At 45.5% G+C, this 14,347-nt stretch overlaps 1 protein-coding gene across 1 annotated transcript; it reads right to left on the reverse strand.

Moving 5' to 3' along the window:
• Positions 1 to 953: 953 nt before the first annotated feature.
• On the reverse strand, positions 954 to 14,238 carry LOC307234364 (uncharacterized protein). Its single transcript, XM_080006056.1, has 3 exons — positions 14,015 to 14,238; positions 4,590 to 4,736; positions 954 to 1,419 (listed from the first exon to the last, which is right to left on the reverse strand). Exons 1-3 carry the CDS (start codon positions 14,207 to 14,209, stop codon positions 1,276 to 1,278), a joined length of 486 nt encoding a protein of 161 aa, XP_079862182.1. The 5' UTR covers positions 14,210 to 14,238; the 3' UTR covers positions 954 to 1,275.
• Between the last annotated feature and the right edge of the window lie 109 nt (positions 14,239 to 14,347).

Consider the following 14,347-nt stretch of genomic DNA (forward strand, 5'->3'; position numbering starts at 1 on the left):
TGCGTCGATTTCAGTCACTTTATCTTGCATACATTTCAAAAGTCCGACATTTGTCCCTGTAAGATTTGGACAACTGTCCGTTGTGACACCTGCCAGTCTGTCCCATTTCAATCCCAGGGTGTCCATGCACGCATTTACCTCCGTAAAAAGATCGCTCCCTGTCGTCGTCCCTCTCATCGACCACATTGCTGCCAGCTCCTCCGTAATCTTGAAGTCCGTTATCCCACGGACAAATATAAGTAGCTGGGCTGTGTCGCAGACATCACAGCTCTCGTCCAAAGCCAAGGAGAAAAAGTCAAAACTTGCCACTTCACGTTGCAGCTGAAGCGCCAGATTCCCCACAATTTCCTCGATCCTTCTTGTCACGGTTTGCCTGGACAGCGGGACTTGTTCAAATGCTCCTTTTTTTTCAGGGCATATTAGTGCTGCAGAGTCCACCAAGCACTCTTTGACAAACTCCCCCTCCGAGAATGGCTTACTGTTTTTAGCGATTTTGTGGGATATCACAAAGCTGGTCTTGGTTGCTGCATCCCTGGATGTTTGAAGCTTGGTAAAAAAAAAGCCTTGCTGCTTACCTAGCAAAGCTTCCGATGTCCGCGCCCTTTCAGAATCAGTCAAGTTTTTGTATTTTTCCGCGTGTTTCGTCTCGTAATGCCAACTCAAATTGTAGTCGTTAAACACGGCGATCTGCTCCCCGCAAACTAAACACACGGCTTTACCTCCAACTTCAGTAATTAAATACTTAGCAGTCCAATTTTTGTTGAAAAGCCTGCATTCGGCATCTACCTTTCGTTTTTTAGCATGAGCGGACATTTTTGAGGGCTTAAGTCGTCTTGTGACCTGCTTGTGACAACAATCCAATCATGCGCACGTCTTGATATACGTATTGCGTCATTATGTACGTGAATAAAAAACAACTTCAAAATAAAAGCAATGCAGCTTTAGTCCATGCATGAGGTAAAATTAGAAAATGTTTATTTTGTAATTTCCAATTAATCTTACACGCGCCAGTCAGAGTCAACCAATGCCCAGATCTGTGCTAGACTGACGGTATTGTGTGTAAGTACGAGACAGCACTTTTCCTTGTGCCATAGATCATGTGTTTAACATAGTCAAATAAAAACATTTATTCCTCTCCATTTCTTTTTACCCTTCATCAATGTGCTCTGGCGATTCAGGTAAAACAAACGCGTCTAAAATGGTATCGCCCCCATTTTTCTCAGTAAGCCCGGTTGACGGACGCTGGTGGTGTTCTTCGGGCGAATTAAAGCTACTTCAATTCTCCTTCTTGTCTTCCTCCCGCGGAATGGCCTGCTGTGTGGACCCGTAGAGCACCAGCAACCCAGAGAGGGTGAGCGAGATGCCCATCCACCACAGGGTGGTGTGAGTCTCTCCGAATATCATTCTTCCCAGGAAAGCCTGGAGCACGCAAAACAAAATGGGAACAAAGTTAAAAAATAATAATAATAAAAAATACATTTTAAAAAAGGGAAGCGCGTTGAAATTGCTTCTGAAAGGTGATTCATTTCCTAAACGCGATTGATCCTCTATAACAGTGTTGAATTTAATAATAACCACAAAAAAAAGTCAGAAACTGGCCTACTGATAGTGATGCAAGACTCACGAACAATTCGGCTGTAGAGAACAAATCTTTTAAATCACTCTGGCAAAAGAGTGAGCAGGCGAGTCTACCTACAAAGTAAAAATAATAATTAAGTCGAAGGCAAAAAAAAGTCAAGGCATTTGCAGAGTTTCCATTAGAATAAATTGGTGCCGATCAACATGTTCTGGAAGATTTCAATTTCCCGGACAAATGGGAAAGATTCCGGTCAAATATAATCTGTGTTTATTGAGCTTAAAAACAGTTGATAAGCAGGCTTTATAGAGAATTACATCATCAAGGCATGTATATGTATACTATTTTTGTTTGAATATTTAAAATAAAATAAGTCCTGTCAGTTCTTACTACGTGAAATCAAATAATTTCCATTTATAAAAAATGATTAACAAGTGCAGATATTTGAACATTTCACAAAAATAAAAAACAAAAACAAAATAAATATGGCAGGTAGGTCTAAATAAATAACAAAGTTTGTGGTGTGACGGGACGTCCCATCTTCGTCGGGACGTCCCGTCTACATATTTTACACAACTTAAATATCCCAAAAAAACACTAGTGGAACCAAAAACACAAACTATGGATGTACAGTGGGGCAAAAAAGTATTTAGTCAGCCACCAATTGTGCAAGTTCTCTGACTTAAAAAGATGAGAGAGGCCTGTAATTTTCATCATAGGTACACTTCGACTATGAGAGACAGAATGGGGGGGAAAGAATCCAGGAAATCACATTGTAGGATTTTTAATGAATTAATTGGTAAATTCCTCGGTAAAATAAGTATTTGGTCACCTACAAACAAGCAAGATTTCTGGCTTTCACAGACCTGTAACTTTTCCTTTAAGAGGCTCCTCTGTCCTCCACTCGTTACCTGTATTAATGGCACCTGTTTGAACTCGTTATCAGTATAAAAGACAGCTGTCCACAACCTCAAACAGTCACACTCCAAACTCCACTATGGCCAAGACCAAAGAGCTGTCAAAGGACACCAGAAACAAAATTGTAGACCTCAAATCCTGCAGTGCCAGACGTGTCCCCCTGCTTAAGCCAGTACATGTCCAGGCCCGTCTGAAGTTTGTTAGAGAGCATTTGGATGATCCAGAAGAGGATTGGGAGAATGTCATATGGTCAGATGAAACCAAAATAGAACTTTTTGGTAAAAACTCAACTTGTTGTGTTTGGAGGAGAAAGAAAGCTGAGTTGCATCCAAAGAACACCATACCTACTGTGAAGCATGGGGGTGGAAACATCATGCTTTGGGGCTGTTTTTCTGCAAAGGGACCAGGACGACTGATCCGTGTAAAGGAAAGAATGAATGGGGCCATGTATCGTGAGATTTTGAGTGAAAACCTCTTTACATCAGCAAGGGCATTGAAGATGAAACGTGGCTGGGTCTTTCAGCATGACAATGATCCCAAACACACTGCCCGGGCAACGAAGGAGTGGCTTCGTAAGAAGCATTTCAAAGTCCTGGAGTGGCCTAGCCAGTCTCCAGATCTCAACCCCATAGAAAATCTTTGGAGGGAGTTGAAAGTCTGTGTTGCCCAGCGACAGCCCCAAAACATCACTGCTCTAGAGGAGATCTGCATGGAGGAATGGGCCAAAATACCAGCAACAGTGTGTGAAAACCTTGTGAAGACTTACAGAAAATGTTTGACCTCTGTCATTGCAAACAAAGGGTATACAACAAAGTATTGAGATTAACTTTTGTTATTGACCAAATACTTATTTTCCACCATATTTTGCAAATAAATTCTTTAAAAATCAGACAATGTGATTTTCTGGATTTTTTTTCTCATTTTGTCTCTCATAGTTGACGTATATCTATGATGAAAATAACAGGCCTCTCTCATCTTTTTAAGTGGGAGAACTTGCACAATTGGTGGCTGACTAAATACTTTTTTAGCCCCACTGTATGTGTCCCAACGATACGTCATCTTTCTGGTTCTCCTCTGAGTTCTGGATGCTGTGCTTTGTCTCCACTCCGTGTGTGTGTGTCAACTGTGTTTACAAGCGCAACCTGCCCACAAGGGTGGGGGTGGGACTTATTTCTATATCGACAAACGTGATTGGTCAGAGGTGAAGCTTTCAGATCAGCTTTAGATCGTCCAAACTGATTGGCTTCTTGTTGTAACTTGCAGAGCGCGGACATGAATAGAGCTGCAGACTTTTTTTTAATCGAAATGATCCACCCAGCACTAATTCAAATTGTGCTTGGAGGGAATTATTTTTACTGAACATTATGACTGGAGAGATTTAAATGTTGGCCTTCAATAGATTTTCAAAAACCAGCAATTACCGAATAATGGAAACGCTGGGCATTTGGCACAGTTCACCTTGAATGAGACTGATTTACTCTTTGCATAATTGTGCTTGAATTGATTGTGAGAATTACCTTCACAACTCGGAGCACAACCGACTCTCGTTCATTGCTCAGGTAGTCCCCCCAACTCCCCCCACTCAGCGTGCGTTACACCGACAAAATCAAATGAACATAGAGTCGGAAAAATCTATCAACTCTTTTTAATGATCGACTCCTCAAGAATTGAATTTCAAAAAAGAATGGAACCTTTGACTCATCACTCAGATAGTCCTCGCCTTCAGAGTGATACTTGTTCTGCTGGAGCTGCTATTCCGTCTGGAACTGATGAATACGTGCAGCCTGGCAATTTTGAACTTGCAAAACAAGGTATAATGTCCATTCTTAACGTCAAGTGGAGAAAAATGTTCCCCGTATACCTGGCATCAGATCAGTATGTCGCGGGCACAGTGACTGAAAAACACTGCTCTCGAATGTATTATTGCAATAATGATAAAAAACTAGATCTTGTTCTATATTTTAAATGGTTTCTTAAAGTAGCCAGCTGAAATTACGCACTATATACAGTATTAATATAAGGTACATTAACCTTATACTGAAAAAACAAGAGTTCAAAAACATTTTTTGGGAGCGTGGCCCGGTGGAAAACTTACAGACGAGATGAAGTTGGATGCAGCAGTGGTGACAGAGGCACCCACAGAAGAGGAAGAATGGCAGAGCGCCTTGGAAAAAAAGGTCCACATCACAGCGTTGCAGGTAAACAACAGACCTCCACACATCAGCCGCAGTGGGATGGGGAGCTAGACAGATTGACAAGGCAAGCAAATAATTATGCAGAGTAAAGAGCCTGTCAAGTCAAAATTTGGTGTAGTGCGTGCAGTCTCTATAGGTGTGATAGGACGCCTAGGGCACCATCCCTAGAGGTGGCGTGGAGAAGAGTGATCGGGGCGAATTTGCGCAACTGTCCTCCACTCCGACGGTACTGATGATGCGCTTGCTAGCAATCTGCGCACCGGTGATGGGGTGCCTGTGATCGGTGCACCAATAAATTGAGTTTTTATTTTAGATGTAGGTTATTTTATGTCTGATGGAACCAAACCATGCCTAATGGGGACACATTCTCCAGGACTCCATCCCCGATAACCCCCTCTCCATGCGCCTTACATTGTCCTGTGAGCTGTCTTGTGTCCTAGCTCCTAGACCATCTCCTACACCATTTCCTATCTTCCAGACTGTCTCCTCCAATGCCTCATAGACTGTGTCCTAGCTCCCAGACCGTCTCCTACACCATCTCCTATCTTCTGACTGTCTCCTACATTGTCTCGTAGGCTGTGTCCTAGCCTCTAGATCATCTGATACACCATCTCCTATATCCTAGACTGTCTAGCTCCAAGGCTGTCCTCCACTCTCTTCTAGGCTGTGTCCTAACTCCTAGACTGTCTCCAACACATTTCCTACCTTCTAGAGTGTCTACTCCACTGTCTCTTAGGCTGTGTCCTAGCTCCTAGACGGTTTCCTAGGCTGTGTCCTAGCTCCTAGGCTCTCCTCCACTGTCTCCTAGGCTGTTTCCTAGCTCCTAGACCATCTTCTACACCATATCCTATCTTCTAGACTGTCCTAGCTCCTAGACTGTCTCCTCCACTGTCTTCTAGGCTGTGTCCTAGCTCCTAGACATCTCCTCCACTGTCTCATACGCTGTGTCCTAACTCCCAGATCGTCTCCTACACATCTCCTACCTTCTAGACTGTCTACTCCACTGTCTCCTAGGCTGTGATCTAGCTCCTAGATGGTTTCCTAGGCTGTGTCCTAGCTCCTCGGCTCTCCTCCACTGTCTCCTAGGCTGTGTCCTAGCTCCTAGACCATCTCCTACACCAGGCCTATTCAGGCCCTTTTCAATTATTTATAAGGCCCACAAGAGGTTGCCTGCGCTCAAGTTCATTCTCCGAGTTCCCACTGAAACAGCATCAGTTTCCCCGCACCAGAGTTACACTTTTCCGAGTTCCCAGTGAATGCAGCATCAGATCCCTCGCTGCAGATTTACTGCAACAGGACCCACAGACATGACCCACTCTGCACCTGATTCGCTCAGTCAAAACAACCAATTATTTTTGATAGTATCAAGAGCAGGCCGGTTATTGTTAGTCTGATGGCTACTGTTTTACCATGTTCATTTAGCATTTAGCATTTAATTTTATCGATATGGACCTGTTTTAAAAGCACCTTATGTATGCTTGGAAGTGTTGTTGAGGGTATTACAAACAGGCCTACCTACTGTTTATGTGATGGAAACTGTTTTTACTACATTCATCTTGTTGTCTAAATTTGGTTGTTTAAACTTGGTTTTATAGATGCAACTTTTTGCACTTCTGTATCAAGACTTGGAACCATCATTTTCCTACTTTTTTGTATGGACTGGCTGCTGTCTGGAATTGATTATAACGATACAATTAAAGGGAAAGAAAAGAGATGCACATAACTAGTTTATTCCATGTACAAATATATCTATTAACATCACTGTAAGTAGTTATTTGTAGCCATTCATTGACAAAGTATTCTGTGTGACTCACAAACCCCCAGTGATTTTCCTATTTGGCCCACTTGCCATTGAAGTTAAATAGCCCTGTCCTACACCATCTCCTATCTTCTAGACTGTCCTAGCTCCTATACCGTCTCCTCCATTGTCTCATAGACTGTGTTCTAGCTCTTAGACCGTCTCCTACACCATGTTCTATCTTCTAGACTGTCTCCTCCACTATCTCTTAACTCCTGGACTGTCTCATAGACTGTCCTAGCTCCTAGACCATGCACTACACCATCTCCTATCTTCTAGATTGTCTTCTCCACTGTCTCATATACTGCCATAGCTCCTATACGTCTCCTACTCCATCTCCTAGATTGTCTCTGTGTTAGACTGTGTCCTAGCTCGTTGAACGGTGCACATTGTTCAATCTCATAGATCCATGGTTATGGACTTAACTTACGATCTATTTCGACCTCACTCAGTCACCACGGTCTTCACATTAGATGAGTCAAGCCAACATTGTTGTGAGGAAAAGAAGATTCCACCACCTCGTCAACCCACTCAGCAGCAGACATGAGAACTGTGGAGCCGATTCCTGCTGACATCACATTGGACCCTATAAACTCGCGTTTGGAGTGAGCCAGCAGACGCTGGCTGAAGTAGGCCTGATAAATAGTCTCCACCAGCCAGTGGGATAGACGCTGCTTGGACAGCGGGAGGCCCAACTATTTACCCCCATAACACACAAACAACTGAATGTGTGCCTGCCTCAGCTACCATGTACTATCGACGTAAGGCTTGAGTGACCTTACTGGACACAATGCATGAACAGCCAACCCGCTTGGTAAGCTGGACCAGGGAATGCCTTTAACTAAATTGCCTGATTCACCTGAGAGAGGAAGAACAGGTTTGGCCACAGAGACACTCCCGTGTTGTCAGCTTTCAACCTCAAACAGTCATCACTAACTGACAGTGCATGTAGCTCACCCTCCACGTGGCAAAAAGGAATTATCTTGGAATTATCGGTGTTATGTGACAGGAGCTATAGAGCTTCAGATCTGAATGCTCCAGTGGTTAATATGCCGTTGTAGCCACCTATGCAGGGGTCGAGCCCTGAGAAGACCCAGCGGGATCACAACGACTGCTGCCAATAACAGCCATAGGAGTCTCTTGAAGTGAACTAGTTCCAAATGTTTGCCCAGGCGAAAGCTGCGTAGGACCGCCAAAATCCTCACCACTCTCTGAGGTGTAAGAGACACCTTCATTGTGAGCAAGTTCAGGCAAAGTCCCAAAAAGACTGTCTCTTGCTTCGGCTCGAGGTTGCTCTTCTTCAAGTTGCTCTTCTTGAAGGACTTGAACTCGTCAACCTGTCCCCAGGAGGCGAACCGCAGAAACTGCAAATGTTTCTGATAAGTTGGGATGTGGAAATAGCCGTCTTTGAGATCAAAATTGGCAAACCACTCCCCTTGCTCTATCAACTCCAGGATGTGCCCTGTATGCAGCATCTTGAAAGGCAGAACGTGTATGTACATATTCAGATGCCAAATTTCTAAGATGGGATGAAGCCCCATCCTTTTGGGGAACCAGGAAATATGTTGAGTAGAATCCAGCGCGCTGTTTGCTGGAACTTACTTTCACAATTGCGTCCTTCTGTAGAAGTGTCGCAACCTCCTCGGCCAGAGGTTTTGCCTGGAGTAAGTACATGACCAATGTCATACGGACCCTGGAAAAAGGTGGCAGGCCGCCACTGAAATTGGTTTCTGTATCTGCTTGCGACTGTGCAAATACCCAGGAGTCGGAAACCTTCTTCTCCCAGCTGTCCAGGCATAGCTGAGAGTGAACCTCAGCGGCTGCCCCACCACTCCTATGCAGAACCCCCCTAGGTCCCTGGAGATTATATAAGATATTACTAAATAGGGCTGCCACCTGAAAGTAGACGAGTCAGATCATCAGTCGGAAACCCGTAAGTCAACTGAGATTTCCTATCTTTTTTTTTGTCAGTCAGTGTGCATTACAAAAACAGTATAAAACATATAGAAGCTTCCAAAAATGCAGAGGGATAACATTTCAATGGGGAATTCTAAATAATTGGGTAGGTGCCGGGGCGCAATCTACGCTGAGGACGCAATCTACGAATGAGGACGCAACCTTACCGTCCACCTCTGCCAAGCATCCTTCTTGCCAACGTCCAGTCCCTGGAGAACAAGATGGATGAACTTCGAGCAAGGATTGAATTCCAGCGAGACACGAGGAACTGTTGCGTCCTCTGTCTGACGGAGACATGTTTGAACCCACTGGTGCCGGATGAAGCCATCCGTCCAGCCGAGTCCTTCTCCGTGTTCCGCGGCGACAGAACGAAGGAGTCGGGGAAATCCAAAGGTGGAGGCGTCTGCCTAATGGTAAACAACCGCTGGTGTAACGCCAACAACACCAAATTCATCTCCCACTCCTGCTCGCCCAACCTGGAACAGCTGACCATCCTATGCCGTCCATTTTATCTCCCCTGGGAATTTAGCACGGTCATTATTAGAGGCCGTTTATATCCCACCGCAAGCGGACACCGACGCAGCTCTGTCGGTCCTGTACGATGTGTTGTGCGGATTTCAGAACAGACATCCCGACGCGACTGTGGTGGTGACTGGGGACTTTAACAGGGCCAACCTTAAAAAAAGTTCTGCCTTATTTCCACCAACACATTACATGTGCCACCAGGGGAGACAGAACTTTGGACCATTGTTACACTCCTTACAAGAACGGATACAAGACCGTCTCACTCCCTGCTTTCGGGAAATCAGATCACGCCACGATCTTGCTGGTTCCTGTTTACAGGCCTCTGATCGCACGAGAACTGGTGGTAACGAGGGAAGTGAAGCGGTGGACAGACCAAGCGGAGGCTGCGCTTCAGGCCGCTATGGCTGACGTAGACTGGGTCATGTTCCAATCAAGCTCAAGTGACGTCAGCTAATTTACGGAGGTTGTAGTAAGTTTTGTAACTACGCTAGCAGACAGCATCGTTCCCACAGTGAAAGTTCGGAGATTTCCAAACCAGAAACCGAGGGTTGATAAATCCATCTGCTGCACTCTGAATGCTCGCACGGCCGCTTACGACTGTCTTATATCCGGAAATATGGACAATTACAAAGCGGCGTCGTACAATCTGCGGAGGGCGGTGAAGGACGCTAAACAGGCGTACAGAGAGACTGTGGAGCTACAGATGAAGCGGGGGAACACAAGACGCTTGTGGCAGGGGCTGCGGACTATTACGAATTACAATAGCAGCTCCTCCCCAGCCACGAGTGTGGACGCCTCCCTAGCCGACCAACTGAACTCCTTTTATGCGCAGTTCGAGTCTGGCAACAACGCCGCTAGCTCGCCGGCTAATTGGAGTTACACCGCTGGGGATGAGCGCGCACTCTCAGTGTCCGTGCACGAGGTCAGGAGGGCTCTGATGCGTGTGAACACCAGGAAAGCTGCGGGCCCAGATGGCATATCTGGGCGAATACTGAAGACCTGTGCTAACCAGCTAGCTCCGGTGTTCACTACAATATTCAACATCTCCCTGGCTGAATCAGTGGTCCCGTCCTGTTTCAAGAGGTCCACCGTCGTTCCTGTCCCGAAGATCACCTCTCCTGCCTGCCTGAATGACTACCGTCCAGTGGCTCTCACCTCGGTGGTCATGAAGTGTTTCGAGAGGCGGATTAAGGATTATATCTGCGCCTCCCTCCCCCGCACCTTGGACCCGTTGCAGTTTGCGTACCGGCAGAACAGATCCACGGATGACATGGTCTCCCAGGTACTGCACACCACGCTCACGTATCTGGATGGCCAGAAGGGGGCCTATGTGAGAATGCTGTTCATTGATTATAGTTCAGCTTTCAACACCATAGTCCCCACCAGACTGGATGTCAAGCTGAAGGAGCTCGGACTGAATGCTCCGCTGTGTGCCTGGATCCTGGACTTCCTCACAGCCTGCCCCCAGGTGGTCAGGGTGGGGAAGCTCATGTCAAGCTCCCTCACCCTGAATACAGGATCCCCCCAGGGTTGCATCCTCAGCCCCCTACTGTACTCCCTGTACACACATGACTGTGTGGCTAGGTCCAGCTCCAACACCATCCTAAAGTTTGCTGACGACACCGTTGTCGTGGGCCTGATCACCGACTGCGACGAGAAGGCCTACCGCGAGGAGGAGGCTGACCTGTCACTCTGGTGCCAGGACAACAGCCTCCACCTGAATGTCAGCAAAACTAAGGAGCTGATTGTGGACTTTAGGCGAGGATCACAATCGAGGACGCATGTGCCCTTGGTGATTAATGGGACTTCTGTTGACAGGGTGAGCAGCTTCAAATACCTGGGAGTCCACATCACAGAGGACTTAACATGGACTGTACATACAGACACTCTGGTGAGAAAGGCGAGGCAGCGTCTTTACCACCTCAGGCAGCTGAGGAAATTCCGGGTCTCGGTGAGGATCCTCAAGTCCTTCTACTCTGGAGCAGTGGAGAGCATCCTGACAGGCAACATTACTGCCTGGTTTGGGAGCTGTACTGCTCAGGACAGGCGGGCCCTGCAGAGGGTGGTGCGTTCAGCTGACAACCACTGGAACTACCCTCCCCCCCTTGCAGGAGTTATACACCAGGAGGTGTAGTAGCAGAGCCCGCTGGATCATGAAGGATCCTCATCACCCCAACAACGGACAGTTCCAGCTGCTGCAGTCAGGAAAGCACCTCCACAGTCACACAGTGAGAACAGAGAGACTGAGACTGAGTTTTTTTATCGCAAGCCATTAGAACTGTCAACGCTGACCTCACCAGGGGTCCTCACTGAGCCACACAAATAGGCTCCACTACCTTATTGTACTATTATGTAGCATACTGTACCGCATACTGTGTCACTGTTCAGGGTTGTTCGTGATGCCGTCTATATATTTTTATTTTTATTCTATAAGTATTCGACTTACTGTATTACGTTTTAGGAGTCAGTTAGTTGGTCTTTTAGAAATATTTTTTTTCCTAGGACATATTGTGTGTTATCACCGAGTGCGTTGTGTTACATTTCACTGCATATATGTTGAAAGTATGTATATGTATGTGACGAATAAACCTCTTGAATCTTGAATCTCCGTGCCACTCCCCCACCGGCAGAAAGTTCAATCGGCACCAGAAAACGAACAATAGAAAAATCCCCATGCGTAGTTTCCATTGTTGGTTTTCTGATTAGATTTCATGTTTAATTAAATAACAATTAATATAACGCCATGGGATTGTTATGGCAGTCGTAAACTGTGCATTTCTGTGTGTATGTGATGCACTTTTGCTAAATTCGAAAACATTGCTTGTGTTTCCTCCCTTACATGCAAAAGACTGGATGCACCTGTGGCAACGAGCATGGTTGGCATCGGCTCTCGTGAAATTAAACCTGAATGTTGAGCGTTTAATTCTCTCCGCCATTGTTACTCACTCACAGAGCAGGGTCACCTCTTGTGGGTTAGAGCCAGACAGAGGGAGCCAGCCCTGCCAGCCCCCCCTCTTTGTGCATATCTCCAGCGATGGAGCAGGAGATAATAGCATCGACGAATATCTTAATCTTATTGCAAGTTAGAAACAGGTTATATAACCTAAATAAATAGAAAATAAATTTTCTTAATTTCTCCAATACTTTACCAGTAATGTCGGAGCTTATCGATATCACGGCCTTGAATAATTTTGCCCCGGAGCCTGTTAACTGTAATACTGGGTCTCATTACCAAACCCGAGGCACAAGTGCCCTGTTCCTTCATATCCCCCCCACTCCTCGCATCAGAGCTGGAGACCCAAGAGAAGGCGTGTACGCAACTTGACAGTGGGCGCTACTCAGAGCAGATTGAAAACTGTCCGTCAGACTTTGACAAATGGACACATTTATGTGCTACCCATTTAGGGAAGATGTTGAGGTTGATTTACTCGCATCAAAAGTTGCGACACTGTTTCACCTGAACTGGTCTGCAGTGGAGGATAAGATGTTGACACTACAGGCTGACATTGAGCTGAAGTCCAGGGCTCATGGACAGTTTTGGAGCTTACTCACAGAGGAAAAGTACCCAAACATTGTTCGGCTTTACTTATTTATGCGAGTCAGCCTTCCCACATGAAGATTAAAAAGTCCAAATACCGTTCCACCATGACTGATGATCATTTGGAAGCCTGCTTGAGGCTGGCTACCAGCAGCTACTGTTCCGGATTATGCAACCCTGGCCGACTCCGTTCAGTGCAAGTCATCAGAGTAAGGTAGTGACCATAAATGTATTTTATTGTATTGTGCTGTAAAGGTTCATGCAGTGATGCAAGCTACACCAACATATATTGTATATATAAAGTATACTCAGTATCCTCTTCTTCTTCTTTCGACTGCTCCTGGTCGTATACTCAGTGTATATATATATAAATAAATATATTTTGTATTTTTTAATGCAGGTAGATCATTTTGACCTGGTCATTTTAAAAGTAGCTCACAAGCCGAAAAGGTGTGGGCACCCCTGATCTAAAGAATTCAGAATTATAGTACTTGGGATGATCAGTTTCTCCAGCAATTCTCCGGACAGTCTCTGCGTAATGGGCCAATACACACGCAGCTGGTACCAATACGCATTTCAGCATGTCTTTCTAATGTCAAAACATTAGCAACTATGAAGTATCTACATCTCAGAAACAAGTTTCAGAGATGTCTCAAACTTGTTTCTGAGAGACGTCTCTGCCTGAGTTCTACACCTCTTTGAGTGAGGCCAGGTTGGTCCAGTTTGGATCCAAAACCTTCTCAGTCATGGACAAAAAAAAGTCAAACTACTGATCCAGGCTGAAGTACAAACATTTGCTTGCCCGGAGGATTTCTATTTAAAAAATGCCGGGCTTGAATAAGCTGACAGAGCAGGGAGAACAGCTCCACTGTTCCCATTGATATGCAGCATATATTGGTGAGGAGTTCTTAATATATGAAATAGCAATAACTAAATAGACTGATATGAAGGGTTATGAAAAGAAAAAAAGTATTGTCATATAACTGAATGTGTTTTGAAGCAAAATGTACAGGTTTAGAAACCTGACCGAGAAGAGAAAAAAAACTGAAACGTTAAATGACAACTACACTCTATGCATGGTTAAGAAAAGGAAGTTAACCGACCTGAATAAAAAAAAATATGGAAATGGCACTGTCTATGAAACAAATCAACTACTTAGGCACTACTGTTAACACAAATCTGAGAAAATAAACTATTATAAGGAATGCTCGTTTTGCAGTTGTTTGAGCATGGAGGAATATAATAAATTGTAAACTTGGGATGCAGCCTCTCACATTCGAACCTCTATCCGGCCCTTGAACCAAAAACTTGCCCACCCCTCTCCAACTGCCCTAGCTCCGAGACTGCCTCCTAGCTCCTAGTTTGTCTCCCAGACTCCCAGAGTGTCTTAGCTCCTTAAATGTATACTAGACTACCTCCTAGCTCCTAGACGGTCTCCTAAACTGTCCCATAGTTTCTATGGTGCTTCCTACACTGTCTCCGTCCGGCACGGTTAATTTCCGTCTCACCCAGTCACACGGCGTGTTCTCAGCGTCAAGACCGCTCCAGCTCCAGTGGGTCTCACCCACCCACCTCCTCATCCCCGCATCGCACGCGACTTTCAGGTAGTCCGCTCCGAGGAAAAGTTTAGCAAACGAAGACGCAACGGCGCCGAGAAAGCCCGCCAATAACGCGTAAACCGCCCCTAAAATCATATTCGTCATCGTCCGATCCTTTCACAGAGTCGTCCCACGTCAAATTCCCAACAACTCGATAGGTGTTTTCTAGTGGTGCAAGAATCGCGTACGATTCATTCGTAACGAACGAATATTTTAAATGACACAGGACTCGGGAGTCACTTC

The sequence above is a fragment of the Zeus faber genome (assembly GCF_960531495.2).
Source record: "Zeus faber genome assembly, chromosome: 8".
Lineage (NCBI taxonomy): Eukaryota > Metazoa > Chordata > Actinopteri > Zeiformes > Zeidae > Zeus > Zeus faber.

What these genes read in the sequence shown, in the direction of transcription:
- LOC307234364 (XM_080006056.1), bottom strand. Translation starts at nt 14,209, where the DNA reads ATGACGAATATGATTTTAGGGGCGGTTTACGCGTTATTGGCGGGCTTT. An exon ending in AGAACACGCCGTGTGACTGG is followed by an intron (nt 4,737 to 14,014) that starts GTGAGACGGAAA and finishes CAATCTGTCTAG; the next exon opens with CTCCCCATCCCACTGCGGCT. An exon ending in CATCCAACTTCATCTCGTCT is followed by an intron (nt 1,420 to 4,589) that starts GTAAGTTTTCCA and finishes TGCGTGCTCCAG; the next exon opens with GCTTTCCTGGGAAGAATGAT.